The sequence below is a fragment of the Nerophis ophidion genome, linkage group LG22 (genome assembly GCF_033978795.1).
Source record: "Nerophis ophidion isolate RoL-2023_Sa linkage group LG22, RoL_Noph_v1.0, whole genome shotgun sequence".
Classification (NCBI taxonomy): Eukaryota; Metazoa; Chordata; class Actinopteri; order Syngnathiformes; family Syngnathidae; genus Nerophis; species Nerophis ophidion.
This window is the reverse complement of record NC_084632.1, coordinates 21,073,396-21,090,637: the sequence shown is the minus strand read 5'-3', so window position 1 is coordinate 21,090,637 and position 17,242 is coordinate 21,073,396. Positions and strand designations below refer to the sequence as shown.

The 17,242-nt window shown below is 38.6% G+C and overlaps 1 protein-coding gene across 1 annotated transcript in view; it reads right to left on the bottom strand.

Moving 5' to 3' along the window:
• Positions 1–493: 493 nt before the first annotated feature.
• The window catches only part of crb1 (crumbs cell polarity complex component 1), a 108,979-nt gene continuing 92,230 nt past the window's right edge, over positions 494–17,242 (bottom strand). The window contains exon 13 of the mRNA XM_061884047.1: positions 494–5,200. Within this exon, the coding sequence (XP_061740031.1) occupies positions 4,982–5,200 (219 nt within the window). The 3' untranslated portion in view covers positions 494–4,981. The remainder of the gene's footprint in view (positions 5,201–17,242) is intronic.

The window sequence follows — 17,242 nt, the reverse complement described above, 5'->3', positions numbered from 1 at the left end:
TTGAAAATGATGACTATATGCCCTGCGGAAATTCAAGGAAATACGGTATGTGCTGAAATAACATCAGAAAAGCTTAAATGTGTGCAGTTTGCTTTCTGTAAATGAAAATGTTTTATTCTCAAGATACAAATCAAGTCTATGTTTGGACTAATAAGAAATAAAAGAACTGGTACTAATTGAATGTATGTAGGACAGCCAGTACAAATACAAAGAGTACACACAAGAACAGTAGACTACACATCTTTCTGAAGACACACTAAAAGTCACAGATGTCGTGGAACCAGACCACGTTCTTGATAGCAAAACCAATATTTCAATATTTTGCAAGCTGGGACCTTTTTGTCCATTAGTAACTTTACAACATACTTGCCAACCTTGAGACCCCCGATTTCGGAAGGTGGGGGGTGGGGCGGGGGGCGTGGTTAAGGGGGGAGGAGTATATTTGCAGCCTAGAATAATGCAGATTGGATTTCAACCTATTTAAAACATGACGTCAAAAATATATATTTATTGTGAGAAATTGAGATGATCAGTGTTTCCACAAAGATAAATATAATTTATTATGAATAACATACAGTTAAAGGTAAATTGAGCATATTGGCTATTTCTGGCAATTTATTGAAGTATGTATCAAACTGGTAGCCCTTCGCATTAATCAGTACCCAAGAAGTAGCTCTTGCTTTCAAAAAGGTTGGTGACCCCTGCCGTAGATGTTATTGTCACATATGGATGTACAGTAGATGGCAGTATTGTCCTGTTTAAGAGTGTCGAAACATTGCTGTTTACAGCAGACGAACTGCTTTACGGTAGACAAAAACGTGACAGACAGCTGTTGTTGTGTGTTGTTTAACCGCGCTGGGAGGACGTTAATGAGACTGCCTAACAATAAACCCACATAAGAAACCAAGAACTCGCCCTCGATCATTCAACAGTTATAACGTCATTGGACAGGCACGCTGTTTATATTGTGGGAAAGCGGACTTGAAAACAGGCTGTCGACACGTCACTCAGGTCCGCATGGAGCTGGAGGGGGCGTGGCCTCCAGCTATGCCTGAGATTTTGTGAGAAAATTTGTCCCGGGAGGTTTTCGGGAGAGGCGCTGAATTTCGGGAGTAAAATCTGGGAGGGTTGGTAGGTATGGTTTACAAACAAAAAAGGTATGTCGTAGTTCTTACTCATTTTATGATCTTCGTGTAGAAGGCAGCATGAATATCCGAATCATTCTAAGGCAAACTGTTGAAAAATGGACTGTAGTACCTGGCCGTGACCTGTAGAGGCGCTGTCAACTTTGGGCAATATTAAAACTTTCCTGATACACTACTGATATTGGAGCCTTGTGTATCAGCCGATACAATTTTATTATGATACGATATCACCACGAATCATACGTACATGTATTATTTTGTAGTGTGGAATGATCGAAAGGTTTGATGAAGTGAAATGAGCCAGACTACCATTCTATGAAAACACTAACCTTGTGACGGATTTTGTAGAGGAGGGTAATTGGACTATTGGTCACAATAATTGATTAAACTCATGACACAGTAAATTGAATGATGCGGATACGTTTGTTACTGGATACTTTTGATGCACTTCTGCCTTGGAGACTTCGTAAATGTTGTAACATGCAACTATAATTATTTGATACTTGTTTATGTTGACAAATAACATGTTTTACAACACTTGTTTATGTCTAGCTAGTGTGCTTTGCTGTTGTGTAGTTGCCGCTTGTGTGCTTATTAGAGACCATTTACATGTTGATTGTCCGATATCATCTAGTATTTATTTTCTTTTTTCCTGATATCGAAGTGATATTAATGTCTGATGGGTACACTCCTAATTATTACTTTAAAGCTGTTACTTATGACTGCTGAATAGAGATGTCCGATAATGGCTTTTTTGCCGATATTCCATTATAGTCCAACTCCAAATTACCGATACCGATATCAACCGATACTGATACATACAGTAGTGGAATTAACACATTATTATGCCTAAATTTGTTTTGATGCCCCACTGGATGCATTGAACAATGTAACAAGGTTTTCCAAAATAAATCAACTCAAGTTATGGAAAAAAAATGCCAACATGACACTGCCATATTTATTATTGAAGTCACAAAGTGCATTATTTGTTTTTAACATGCCTCAAAACAGCAGCTTGGAATTTGGGACATGCTCTCTCATGAGAGCATGTCAGTTTGGGGGGGGGGTTTGTAGCATCCCGGAATAGTTATTGCTGCAAGGGATTCTGGGTATTTGTTCTGTTGTGTTTATGTTGTGTTACAGTGCGGATGTTCTCCCGCAATGTGTTTGTCATTCTTGTTTGGTGTGGGTTCACAGTGTGGCGCATATTTGTAACAGTGTTAAAGTTGTTTATATGGCCACCCTCAGTGTGACCTGTATGGCTGTTGACCAAGTATGTCTTGTATTCTCTTGTGTGTGTAAAAAGCCATATATATGTGATTGGGCCGGCATGCAAAGACAGTGCCTTTAAGGTTTATGGCGCTCTGTACTTCTCCCTATGTCCGTGTACCACTCCGTACAGTCATAAATTTTACTTTTTGAAACCAATTTAGATAATTTCCGATATTACATTTTAAAGCATTTATTGGCCGATAATATCCGCAGTCCGATATCATCTGACATCTTTACTGCTAAAGTATATACGGTAGATCCCTGCTCGTTGTTACCTTTCGGTCAGTGGAATTAGCAAAAAGACGGACTAATAAAAAAAAACCTTAAACTACTTTTGATGCTCTTATGCAGCAGCGTCAAACTCATTTTCATCGCAGTTACATAAGCTTCATGATATTTTTGTTGTGATCGCACCAATTCATGTACATTATACTAACCATCATAATTATGCAACTTTACTAATTACCCGCACATTTTGGCCAATCATCGAAATTTTCCTCCATTTCAATTTGTTATAGCAGCAATCAAATGTCTCCCTGCATCACCATTGGGTAGATTTTGTGGTAACTCTTTGAAAATGTTGCAAGTAAATTAGACTTTTTAGGACATATCTAACGCAGAAAAAGCTTACAAAATTTTGGAGGGACTTGTTAATATTATTATTATTATTATTAGGGCTGGCAAAAATAGAGTTAACTCAGAGTTGTCCTAAGTGCGGCCTGGGAGAACATTTCAAAATAACTATTTAAAAAAACACCACAGAAAAGTAAAATAAAAGCCATGCAGGCTGTTTTCTCTTCTTTCTTTTTGTTTTACTCAAAAAGTAATAATGAATGAAAATCAATGTTATGAATTATTGACCTATTTACGACTCCAAATAAATCACATCAAATATTTCCCTTACAAATGTTTTGGGGGGGGGGGGGGAAATATTGCATAACGAAGGGGTTGCCATATTAAAACTAAGTTTTTTCCTTTGAAAAAGAAGGACATAAAATAAAGAAACAAAACATTTTTTATAAAAAATAATGAACTGATAAACCTTAAATTGATCCAGAAACTTAAGCGTTAAAATTGTTTAAAATATGAGATCCCACGAGGGACAAGCAGTAGGAAAATGGATGGATGGATACAAATATATGTGTATTTATATTTATACAGTATATATGTATACACACACTCATATATATATATATATATATATATATATATGTATATGTGTGTGTGTATACATATATATGTATACACATATAATAAGACATGTATTTATTTGTTTACAATATATTGACAGATAGACCTGAAGTTGATCCCGACAATTATTGTGATATTTCAATGATAAAAAGAAAATGCAAATAATATATCAAATGTTTATGACTGAGACAATTTTTGGTCCCCGGGACAAAAGAAGAGGGGAGCCCTAAATTAAAAAAAATTTAAAAAAATCTATATTATTGTATTGGTTTAGAAAAGGTAAAATATCAAAAGGGCTCCCACATGCTTTATTTTTTTCAGTGTGCGGCCCTCGGTGGAAAAAATTTGGACACCCCCGAGTTAACTCATGTGATTAACTCGGGCGTGTAATAATCTCACAAGCGGGGATGGTTTCTTGAAAAGTAGGAGTTGTTTTACGCTGGATGAACGACTCGCTCGCTCGAATTGCACTCCAAAATAAACCCAGATGGGACTTTACATAAAACTGTTTGAGCAAATAAAATGACATAACACATTTAAAAAATGTTCCTGTGTGACATCCTGGTGGTAAAATTGCATTTTTGTCCAAATATTGTTAGTTTAAATCATGCACATGAGTAATAACTTGTGATTAATCCAATTTTAAAAGTGTGATTAATCTTATTAAAAGGTTAATAATTTGGCAGAATTTTCAGTATTATTACACAATTGCACCTCAATTTGATTATTATCAATGTTCAATAATACATTTGCTTTGGAATATTTGACTTCAGTTAGTGTAAAATTTTCTTTTAAAAGGAAAAAAAACAACAACAATGAATTGTCGGTTGTTTCAAATAATATAAAGTAAATAACTGCTTATAACTACATCATTAAAACTATATTTTCTCTCAAACTTGAAATACATTAATCAAGAAAGAGGACATGCTTTATTGACGGGCTTTTGCAGGCCACAATAAATGAGGTGGCCCCCGCAGCTTGAGTTTCAAACTCTGTAATATTCGTATTTTCACTTATCGAGTTTTACACCTTAAGAAATAATATTTACACGTGGTCACGTCTTTCGGTGCTGGAAAATGAGGAGTGAACTGTTTTGTGTCACGACGCCACCTACTGGTGTCACAGCTGCAGCACACTTGTTTCCCCTGCAGATAGCGCCATCCAACCACTAACTGCTCAAGTTACCAGGAGAACGATGTTTACCATTTAAGGCAAAGAAAATACATCTACAAAGTTTGAATGGCGCTCCGTGCAAGACCCCCTCTTGGTTTAGTCTTTCAAAATAAAATAAACGTAGAAGGCGAGCACAACGAAGCGTGCAAACAAGTTCAGCATCATGTGCATTTAGTGAGCGATCGAGCATACGTGCACCATCAGATGAGTCTCTCCACAGGCGGCGTCTGCGTGATGCTCCACATCTCCACCCGGGATCCGTCCTTCTCCTGCCGGCTCGGACTGTAAGTGCCGCGTGTGGCCCGCCGGTTCAACGTGATCACCAGTGCGGCCGAAGTCAGGATGAGAACCAGGAGAAGGACCACGGACACCAGAGTGACGGCCAGGAGCAGCTCAGAGGGGGCGTCTTCAGCGGTCAGCTGGAAAAAGATGCGCGCTAGTTAGCATGTTGCTTCGTCGTGAAAGCTAAGTGCTATCTTTCCATTTGTGTGCTTCTAAAGGCTTCATTGCCTAAGTTAGCCGCAATCCGAGGCACCCCGCTCTAAAGACATCAAGAACTGGACTGGGTGAAGGGAAAAAAATGTTAGTATGGATTCATGTTCTTCAAAAATTGAGCAGGGGAAAGCTTTGTAACTTTAGATGATGTGGACACGATTGCTAGCGTTAGCTTTAGTCTGCTAACTAGAACAGTCTGTAGCTTTCAAACTAGGGTGAGCCAGTTATGACGCATAACAGGTATAGCCTGTTAGCTAGTCCCACACTGCAGTTTACCGGACACCACACCTTAATTATAGGGGACACCATCACCCGGAACATACAGCTTCGTAAACCCACCATAATTAAGTGTATTCCCGGGGCTCAAGCACCCGACATTGAAGTTAGTCTGACTCGCAAGAGACCTAAACATGTACGACAGGCTAATAGCTCCACTAGAGGCTCAAACATAGTTGTACACCACGGCTCCAATGACACTAGGATGAGACAATCGGAGATTACAAAGAGGAACATAGCTAGGATTTGTAATCTCGCCAGAAAGATGGCTCGGCATCAAGTACTTGTCTCAGGCCCCCTGTCTGCGAGAGGCAATGATGAGAGGTATAGCGGATTAGTCTCGTTTGAAGTTAAAAAGTAAAATACCACTGATAGTCACACACAAACTAGGTGTGGTGAAATTACTCTCTGCGTTTGACCCATGTTCCACCCCCTGGGAGGTGAGGGGAGCAGTGAGCGAAAGTGTGATTTAACCCCCAAGTCCAACCCTTGATGCTGCGTGCCAAGCAGGGAGGTAATAGGTCCCATTTTTATAGTCTTCGGTATGACTCGGCCGGGGTTTGAACTCGCAACCTACCGATCTCAGGACGGACGCTCTAACCACAAGGCCACTGAGCAGGTGGTTGGCCTACTTTTGCAAAGAAGGAGGATATAATTTTAGCAATAATTGGACCTCCTTCTGGGGCAATGCGTGCCTGCTGAGGATGGACGGTCTTCACCTTAACCGGGACGGCGCCATCCCTTTTTACTAGAAACATAGATCACTGTTTGAGCCGCACTTGACTAACTATACTAGAGCAGGCTCGGACACAGGTGACGAGAGTGCCTGTTAGCACGGGTGAGAAGTCAGTTAAGTTAAAACTAAGCAGCACCAGGCTGGAAAATTCCTGCACCCATGGCATTTCTGATAGAATAATAAATAATCAACAACAATGTTTTTTTTTTCTCTAGTGGCTGTGTCAGAGGTGGACGTGCATTGTACTGAGGTGGCAATTTATAAAATGACAAATCAATCGCAGCACCGAGCAAGCCATCTCCAGATTCCCACCATATCAATTCCTAGAAGTAATTTTGAGACACGCTGCTCAAGAGAAGTCTTCTCATTAATATTACTACTTCGGACACCATTTATGAAAATGCCTCCAAACAGCCTATTCTCTATAAAGTTGGTGTTTTAAACGAGGTCATTGTGACCTAAAGCGTTGTTCATTAATAAGGTCGTTAGACACAACAATCTTAATGCCATTGGTCTCAGTTAGTACGTTTTCATGCACTGAATTAGTCCGACTTCTCGAATAGTTCGGCTCTAAATAAGTCTCCTACAACCCACAGAAACACCTTAATTAGATTGTATTTAGTTTTTGATTGTGCAATTGGAAACCAGATCTCTCGAGGGGGTGTGTGCAGCCATTCAATAAAAACTGAGGCAAAAATTGTACTGAAGAGGACACAAATTAAAAGAACAGAATATTTTTAAGTGCATCGATGGTAGAAATAAAGAAAGACTGCCAAGGGTGTCGTTGTGGCTTGTGCAGCCCTTTGAGACACTTGTGATTAGGGGCTAAATAAATAAACTTTGATTGATTCATTGATTGATTGAGATGTATTTAAGAAGGTAGTGAAGGAAATGGAAAATGTCGTCTTAGTTCAGACTCCCGAATGAAATAGGAATGAAATAGAAAAGAATGAAGTAGGTGTATTAAAGGCGAATAATAATATGTAATATAATAAGAAAGCGTAAACAAACCTCTGCACGCTGCATTTGTGCACTCCAAGTGGAAAAATTTTCCACACAACTGGCAAGAAAGTCCTGAACAATAGCAAACTTCATCTGGAACAGTACCAGTCTGGGATGAACAGTCTTTTCCTTCAGATTTAAAACTCGGGACGTTCAAAAATTTTGTTTCCATGATTTTTGTCTGAAAATTCCTTCCAAAAATCTCTCCTGCTAGTGTTCTAGGGATCTCGGTCTTTCTTTGTATCAGACCTGCATCCGCTCCAATACATTCTTGGTAGAAGCACAATGTTTGTAGCGCAATCTAATTTCTTGATGCTATCTGCTATTATCAACCGAGATAGCCATTACAGATGTAAAACTTCTAATTTGTGCCAAAGACATCACTTAAAACAAATTGTAAGGAACCGCAGATGGCTACTGTGACGTCATTGGTCAACCAGAAAAGGAATTTGTATAACCGCGCTAAAATGAAATAAGCGTCCCCCAGTGTACAGGAGGCACATGGCGTTTGACCAATAGTTGCATTAGAAAAAAGGGCATGGACACTTGAACTTCACACGTGTGAAAATACAAAAACGCAAAATGTTTGAGAAATCTGACTAATTTTGTGCATGGAAATGTAGTAATTGTAGTGAACCAGATGATTTTTTTCTGCTTAATGAAGGATCTCCCAACTATACAAGCTCACATGTAGCTCGTCCCCTTTAAAGAGATGGAGGGTCGCACTAACCTTAGCCCCAGCATCCATCCATCCATCCATTTTCTACCGCTTATTCCCTTTTGGGGTCGCGGGGGGCGCTGGCGCCTATCTCAGCTACAATCGGGCGGAAGGCGGGGTACACCCTGGACAAGTCGCCACCTCCTCACAGGGCCAACACAGATAGACAGACAACATTCACACTCACATTCACACACTAAGGCCAATTTAGTGTTTCCAATCAACCTATCCCCAGGTGCATGTCTTTGGAAGTGGGAGGAAGCCGGAGTACCCGGAGAGAACCCACGCATTCAGCATAAGAAATAAATTTAAATCATTTGAGATTTTTACTGTAACAGTTGCACCTTTACCGCTCCACCTGGCTGTTATCTCTGGTTTCACTGGGCCTAATTCAGACTTAATCAGCAAATTCTCAGAGTTTGTTGCTGACCAAACAATCTAACAATCTTTGTGAACTCTTTCATTCGAGTTTTAGGGCAAATCACTCCACGGAGACAGCCCTCACAAGAGCGACTACTGATCTATTGCTAACTTTGGTCATTCTTGTTGCTGCTACTTGATCTCAGCGCTGCTTTCGATACCGTCGATAATAACATTTTATTACCACGTATCAAAACATGTATTGGTATGTCAGACTTACCCTTTTCTTAGTTTAACTCCTATTTTATTGACAGGATGCAGTGTGTCTCCCATAACAACGTCACCTCGGAGTATGTTTAGGTAACGTGCAGAGTTCCACAGGGTTCGGTTCTTGGCCCTGCACTTTTCAGCATCTACATGCTGCCTCTAGGTGACATCTTACGTAAATACGATGTCAGCTTTCACTGTTATGCTGATGACACACAACACTACATGCCCCTAAAATTGACCAACACACCGGACTGTAGTCAGCTGGAGGCGTGTGTACATAAAATTAAACTACGGCAGTCCAATAACTTTTTGCAGCTTAACGCTAAGAAAACGGAAATGTTGATTATTGGTCCTGCTAGACACCAACACCTATTTAATAAAACCACCTTAACATTTGACAACAAAACAATTACACAAAGTGACCCGGTAAGGAATCTGGGTATTATCTTTGACCCAACTCTCTCATTTGAGTCACACATCAAGAATGTTACTAAAACGGCCTTCTTTCATCTCTGTAATATTGCTAAAATGCGTCCAATTTTGTCAACCACAGACGCTAAGATCATTATTTATGTATTCGTAACGTCTTGTCTCAACTGTAACATATTTTTTTCGGGCCTCCCTATGTCTAGCATTAAAATATTACAGTTGGTACAAAATGCTAGGTCTAGCATTAAAAGATTACAGTTGGTACAAAATACGGCTGCTAGACTTTTGACCAGAACAAGAAAGTTTGATCATATTACGCCTATACTGGCTCACCTGCACTGGCTTCCTGTGCACCTAAAAAGCAACTTCAAGGTTTTACTACGTACGTACAAAATACTAAACGCTCTAGCTGATGGATTGTACTATTTGTTACGTCCAGAAATCTGCGTTCCAAGAACCCAAACTTATTAGCTATTCCCACAGCCCAAAACAAGTCTGCGGGCTATTAAGCATTTTTCTATTCGGGCTCCAGTATTCTGGAATGACCTACCGGTAGTAGTTAGAGATGCGACCTCAGAAGGAGCATTTAAGTCCCACCTTAAAATTCATTCAGAACTCCCAGGCGCACCCCACTTCTGACTACCAGGCACAAGAAAAATAGTCTCCAGTATGCCAAAAATCATCTGGACAAACCCCAAAGGTTTTGGGAAACTGTTCTATGGAGTGATTAGACATTTATACACCCCAGCCTTTAAATAGACCCCTGTTTAGACCAGTTGACCTGCCACTTCTCTTTTCTGCTGTGCCGCCTCTCCGACATGGAGAGGTTACCAGGTGGCCACGGATAATCTCTAGAGAGGTACCATTCTCGAGGAGGTCCTCGCTGTTCAAAGTCAAGACCCGGGGGGCGATGGAGGGATGGGACATGGGAGAAGACCTCCTAGGACCCTCTGCCAGCTTCCCGATGGACTGGATTGTCACATTATCATGAATGTAATAATTGAATACCTGTACCCACTTGGTCTCCACTGCAGGGGGTTACCCAGGAGGGGAGTTCCCACATTCTTTACAAGGTTTCTTCTTTGTCCCATTTTGGGCTTTTGGAGTTTTTCCTTGCCCGGATGTGGGTTCAGGTCAGAGGATGTTGTTGTGGATTGTGAAGCCTTTTGAGGCACCAGTGATTAAGGGCTACACACATACACTTTGATATATTGATTGATTGATTGATTGATGAGCAGGATTGCAAATCAATGTGTTGTGTATTGTTTTCCACTCACTAGCTATAGGACACACACACACACACACACCTCCACCCTCCTTTTGGCTACACCAGGCGCTCCACACGTGCCGCCAAAGTGCTGATGGACAACTCGACGGGTGGGCTGCAACCCACAGAAGCCTCGAGTCGCCTTGGACTCAAACTTCCCCCCGTCTGCCGCCTCTCTCGCAGTCTGGCCAACGTCGCAGCCCCAGCGAGCGTCAACGCTATCGCCAGGCCAACCAGACATGGCACCAGCACGGCCGCCACACGTGAGCCGTATGGAGCACGCGTTATCTGTGAGGAATCACACACACGCACACAGACACACAAACGCAGTCATGAAGCTACCAGATGAATCAATCAGTGTTCGATCTTCAAATTAAAAAAACAAAGAATCAGTACAATTAGCCTAAACTAAGTGGTGTTGTACATTTTTGATTGCATTTATATTTATTTTTGTTTTATTTATTTGTATTTTTAATCTTTATGTTATTCATTTGTATTTTTGCTTTTTGTATTTTCCTTTTTTGTATTTTATTTGGAGTTTAACTTTATGAATTTATTTTAATTCAGCATTTTTTACATTACCTATTGGAAGTGTCATTGTTACTTAATGTATTTGCGTTTTTATTTTATTCATCTGTATTTCTATTCAATTAATTTGTTGTCTGTTTTATTTTTTAGATGTATTTTTATTTTCATTTAATTTTTTTTATACAATCTATCTACTTTCATTGTTATTTATTTGTCATTTTAATTTCAATTTAATTTATTTGTATTTAATTTTATTTTTGGTTTTTGTTTTATGTGTTTGTATTTTCATGTGTATATATATCTTTTTTATAAATGTATTTACTGTACATTTTTTTTTTTATGTAATTATTTGGATTTTTATTTAGAATGCGGAATACAATTGGATTTGTTGAAACTGGTGTAAAATTGCAAACTATTTTACAACTTTTATTTTTAATTTTTATGTTATTTGTTTGCATTTAGTATTTTTTTCATCGGCATTTTAATTTGTATATAATTGTTTTTCTCATTTGTATTTGAATTTTTTTGAACTGAATTGTATTTTTATTTTTATTCATTTCTATGTATTTTATTTGTTTGCATTGTAATTTTTTGTTTTTTTTTACTTTGTATTTGTATTAATTGATTAATTTGTATTTTTATTTTTTTTTATTTTTTTTATTTTGGATTTGTATTTATTTGAGAATTTGTTACATTTTTTAAAATAATATTTAGGTTTTGAAATGAAGTGTTCGTAAGTGCAGGTATTATTAGTATTAGAAATGAAGAAGAATAAATAAATAAACAATGCAAACATGCAGTAACCTTCAAACACTCCAAATTTAGAAAAGATCCCAAAGCAAAAGCACACACACACCGAAAAGTTGACAGAAATGACAAATTAAACAGGACAAAACAAAACTCAGTTAGTTAAAAAAATTGACGGAAGGAACATTTTTCATTTTTGTTAAACATTTGTTGCTCTATAACTATTTATTACTGTAATGCTGCTCTCGAATACTGTAAAATATAACCATTTAAGTCTTTAAAGACATATTACATCCCTCAGGAAGCCTGGTTAACTTTCACATTGCTCTGTGAACTTGCAGAATATCATTCAAGCATTTGTTTCTGATCTTTTTTACTGTCATTTTCAGCATTTTCCTGTTGTTTGTTCTATGGTGTTTGTGTGTTACGGATCATTTCTGCCTTTGGACTTTGCTGCGATTGTCCCTGCTGGCCATCGCTGGTACTTCACTCATAGCAGGTTGGGAACGCCTGCTTGACTGTACCGAAGCATGACCATTAAACACAGAGATGTGATTTTGGCGTACCATTCCAGTCCAAGTTCAAATTATATTAATGTTTTTGATTTTTTTTAAACTGCTCTTCATCAAGTAGGGATGGGTACCAGAGTTGGTACTTTAATAATGTGCACAGTAGTGAAATTACTGCCAAAACCCTACATACACACAAAAATGTTTTTACTCATGCCCAACAAAAAATACTTTCTTCAATTAAAAAAACAATTAAAAAGTTACGATTAATTTCTGCAAGTAGAAAAATATTGTGTAACAAGCTCAACCTGAATGTTAACTTTCTGTCCACCATTTTACTCGCCACACTGCCTCTTCTTTTTTATTTTTGGCGGATGGCACCATGCGGAAATACCAGTAGCTTTGACAGCCTGAAATTGACTGAGCAGCACCACCTGTCATTGTATAGTGCCAGTGTCTGGATCACGCAGCGTGGAATAATAATGCCAAAAGGAAAATTGTTTTTGTACCTGGAGTAACTTGTTTTTATACTTCATATCGTTTTTAATAGCAGAAATGTGTTTTTATATTTGCAAATAGTTTTACTTAAAAAAAAATTATATATATATATATATATGTATATTCTCCAAATCTTTGTTTTACTTGCAGAAACTTGTTTTTATAGTTGCAAATCTTTTTTTACTTGCAAAAAATAGTTTTTATATTTGCAAATCTTTTTTTTTACTTGAAGAAAGTTGTTTTTATACTTGCAAAAACATTTTTACTTTCAGATAATTGTTTTTATACTTTTTTTTTACTTCAAAATAGTTTTTATACATCAAATCTTTGTTTTACTTGCAGAAAATTGTTTTTATACTTGCAAAAACATTTTTACTTTCAGATAATTGTTTTTATACTTTTTTTTTTACTTCAAAATAGTTTTTATACATCAAATCTTTGTTTTACTTGCAGAAAATTGTTTTTATACTTGCAAAAACATTTTTACTTTCAGATAATTGTTTTTATACTTTTTTTTTAACTTCAAAATAGTTTTTATACATCAAATCTTTGTTTTACTTGCAGAAAATTGTTTTTATACTTGCGAATATTTTTTTATCTGCAGAAAATAGTTTTCATGGTTGCAAAACGTTTTTTTACTTGCAGGGGGAAAAAAATCGTTTCTTCACTTGCAGAAATTATTTTTATACCTGCAAATCTTTTTTTTACTTGCAGAAAATGGTTTTAATACTTGCAAGTCGTTTTTTTGCTTGCAGAAATAAATGTTATGCTTGCAAATCATTTTTTAATTAAAGAAAATTGTTTTGTTTTTTACTTCAGAATTGTTTGTTTTTTTACTTGCACAAAAGTGTTGTTATATTTGCAAATCGTTTTTTTTTTTCATTCAAGAAATGTGTTTTTTTTACATACTTATGAATAGTTTTTATACCTGCGGAATATTATTTTTACCTGTGAATAATTTTTTTTATTTGCAGAAAAAAAAAGTTAGTTAAAAATGATGTTTTTTTTAAAATTTGTGAATCATTGGGTGTGGGTAGAAATATTTCTGTGTGTTTATGGAGTTTTAGCAGTCATTTTACTCGTCGGTACTACTGGATACTGATTCACGTTAAAGCAAACTGCCATATTTCGATACCTTCGTTGCGTGTGACGTCACGTTGCAGACTTGTATTCATAGCGGACTGCTTCTAGTTAATGTGATCATTTTCCATGCCAACAAAACAAGAATGCTTTACTGAAAGAGCTCAAAAGTAAAGCTCCACTTTACAGAATGCGCTAGCTGGAGGATATGGATATGGATATGCCATATACAGTGGGGCAAAAAAGTATTTAGTCAGCCACCGATTGTGCAAGTTCTCCCACTTAAAATGATGACAGAGGTCTGTAATTTTCATCATAGGTACACTTCAACTGTGAGAGACAGAATGTGAAAAAAAATCCAGGAATTCACATTGTAGGAATTTTAAAGAATTTATTTGTAAATTATGGTGGAAAATAAGTATTTGGTTAACCATTCAAAGCTCTCACTGATGGAAGGAGTTTTTGGCTCAAAATCTCACGATACATGGGCCCATTCATTCTTTCCTTAACACGGATCAGTCGTCCTGTCCCCTTAGCAGAAAAACAGCCCCAAAGCATGATGTTTCCACCCCCATGCTTCACAATAGGTATGGTGTTCTTGGGATGCAACTCAGTATTCTTCTTCCTCCAAACACGACGAGTTGAGTTTATACCAAAATGGTTACATGGATGATACAGCAGAGGATTGGGAGAATGTCATGTGGTCAGATGAAACCAAAATAGAACTTTTTGGTATAAACTCAACTCATCATGTTTGGAGGAAGAAGAATACTGAGTTGCATCTCAAGAACACCAGACAGACTGTGAAGCATGGGGGTGGAAACATCATGCTTTGGGGCTGTTTTTCTTTTAAGGGGACAGGACGATTGATCCGTGTTAAGGAAAGAATGAATGGGGCCATGTATCGTGAGATTTTGAGCCAAAACCTCCTTCCATCAGTGAGAGCTTTGAATGGTTGACCAAATACTTATTTTCCATCATAATTTACAAATAAATTCTTTAAAATTCCTACAATGTGAATTCCTGGATGTTTTTTTCACATTCTGTCTCTCACAGTTAAAGTGTATCTATGATGAAAATTACAGACATCTGTCATCATTTTAAGTGGGAGAACTTACACAATCGGTGGCTGACTAAATACTTTTTTGCCCCACTGTACATGTTACTGATTATTAGCATGAGCAAGTTTATATTCTGATTTCAACACCTTCAAATTTGGTATTGAAAACTACAACTAAGATGCACGTTACAATCAAAACAGCTGGTGTGTAATAAGTACAATACCTACAGCGTAAACACTTTGTAGGGTTCAACAAAAGACAAGACATTCATCGTAATGGCAAAGACTACTTTCTGAAAAAGTTAAAGTTCCAATTATTGTCACACACACACTAATTGTGGTGATGCTGGCACACTTAAATGAAAGCATACTTGCAAATGAGACTCGGAAGTGTAAGAAAAAAAGATGTAACAACTGGACAACAGTTATCATCTCAGCTCACGGTTAAGAACAACAATTGCTACGATATCAATTTCCAAGCACCGGCAATTGATACGGTATCGGTCCAAATCTGAAAGGTACCCATCCCAAATATTAAGTGTCAAATTTGAGTAATCCATTTTGCATTCAGCACACATCAACACCCGAACAGCGTAAAACGCTTCCCTTGCATGCAAACGGCAATCAAGTTGGAACCCCAGCATGCAGTTCAGCAGGAGTGTGATTGTTGACCTTCGTCACAGGACATGAAGAACACTCACATTGCTCGTCACAGTCGGTGCGATAGTTGTAACGCTCTGAGCCGCAGCTGTGACATTCTCTTAAGAACCAAAGCGACTTAGTCAACAGTCCTCGTTGCCATTGGAAAAAGTGTACGTAACGAGGCGATATTTATCTGGTGCACTCTGCAGCCATGACACTCCTTCCTCCTCGCCACAGCCTCTCTGGGAAAGTGCTTACCTGTCACTGCAGTACAGTTTGCTGTCAGGGCGAGTGTGAAACAAGCAAGCAGCAGCCGGCATCCAGGACCCGCCATCAGTCACCCACTGCCACACACACACACACACACACACACACACACACACACACACACACACACACACACACACACACACACACACACACACACACACACACACACACACACACCACAGAGATGTCTAACTAACCAGTCTCTGAGGTACGCAGTAAGGCCACCCTGAAGCTTCCAAGCAGCGACAGCAGCAATGCTTCCCCGCTGTCAGCACTATAAACCTGCTGTGTGTGTGCGTGTGTGTGTGTGTGTGTGCGTGTGTGTGTGTGTGTGCCAGATAAGCTGCCCTCATATGTTTCCGTGCAGCAGACCAAACTTCTGTGAAAGCCACCAGCTCTCTGCTGAAGCTGCATTTCAGCACCAGATGCTGCTTTTTCGCAGGCAAAGCACATTTCTCCTTCCTCTCAAAGGATGGCCACATCAGTGCACACACACTTCTTCTCCCCTCCCTATTACCTGTCTGCAGAAGACACACACACACACACACACTAACACACTAACACACACACACACACACACTCACACACACACACACACCAGACAAGAAGGCACGATGAAAGAGATGAGGTAAAAGTGCAAAACCGACTTGGCCACCAGAATGTTATATAGTCTTCCTTTTTGTTTTCTCTAGTGTTGTCCTCATTAGTCTCTGCCGGAGCCGACCCCAGCTCTCCCTGTTCTGGTTGCCACACCCATACAGTTGTTTGTGGCGCCTCACCACAACTACATATGGACCACCATGAAAAGATTTGGCGCTACCTGTTCGCCCTAAACTCATGATGATGGGACTGTCATGAAGAGGACTTTGCACTACGGGAAAACAAATCACGCCAAAGTTAGCTTATTGGCTAACGCGAATATACAAACATTATCAACTTTCCCATTACAAACATACCCCAATAAACATTTAAACTTAAACTTTAAAAGTAAGTTTTCTTTGTTCATGCCATAGTTTGCGAGTTTTCTTTTATGTCCATAGTTTTGCCTTTGTGGTAGTTTTGTTTTCTTAGCCAAATCTTGAACCTCTGCTGAGAGCGCCTTTTGTTTGTTCCTTTTTTTTCGAGTTAAGATTAAAATCATGTTTTTTACCTTCACGCCATGTCCGATCCAGTCGCTTTGCACTACGGGAAAACAAATCACGCCAAAGTGACTGGATCGGACATGGCGTGAAGGTAAAAACATGATTTTAATCTTAACTCGGAAAAAAAAGCAACAAACGAAAGGCGCTCTCATCAGAGGTTCAAAATTTGGCTAAGAAAACAAAACTACCACAAAGGGAAAACTATGGACATAAAACAAAACTCGCAAACTATGGCATGAATAAAGAAAACTTACTTGGAATGAGAAAAGAGCAGCATGGATCATCAGCATGAATAACAAGGGTGTGTAGAGGGTGATGTTGCCAGGCTGACTGCCTGGCAACTACAGGCTTAAGATGGAGGTGACGTGATTAACAACAGGTGCGCGAGTCCAAATGAATCAGGTGCGTGACATGAGGACAGGTGAAAACTAA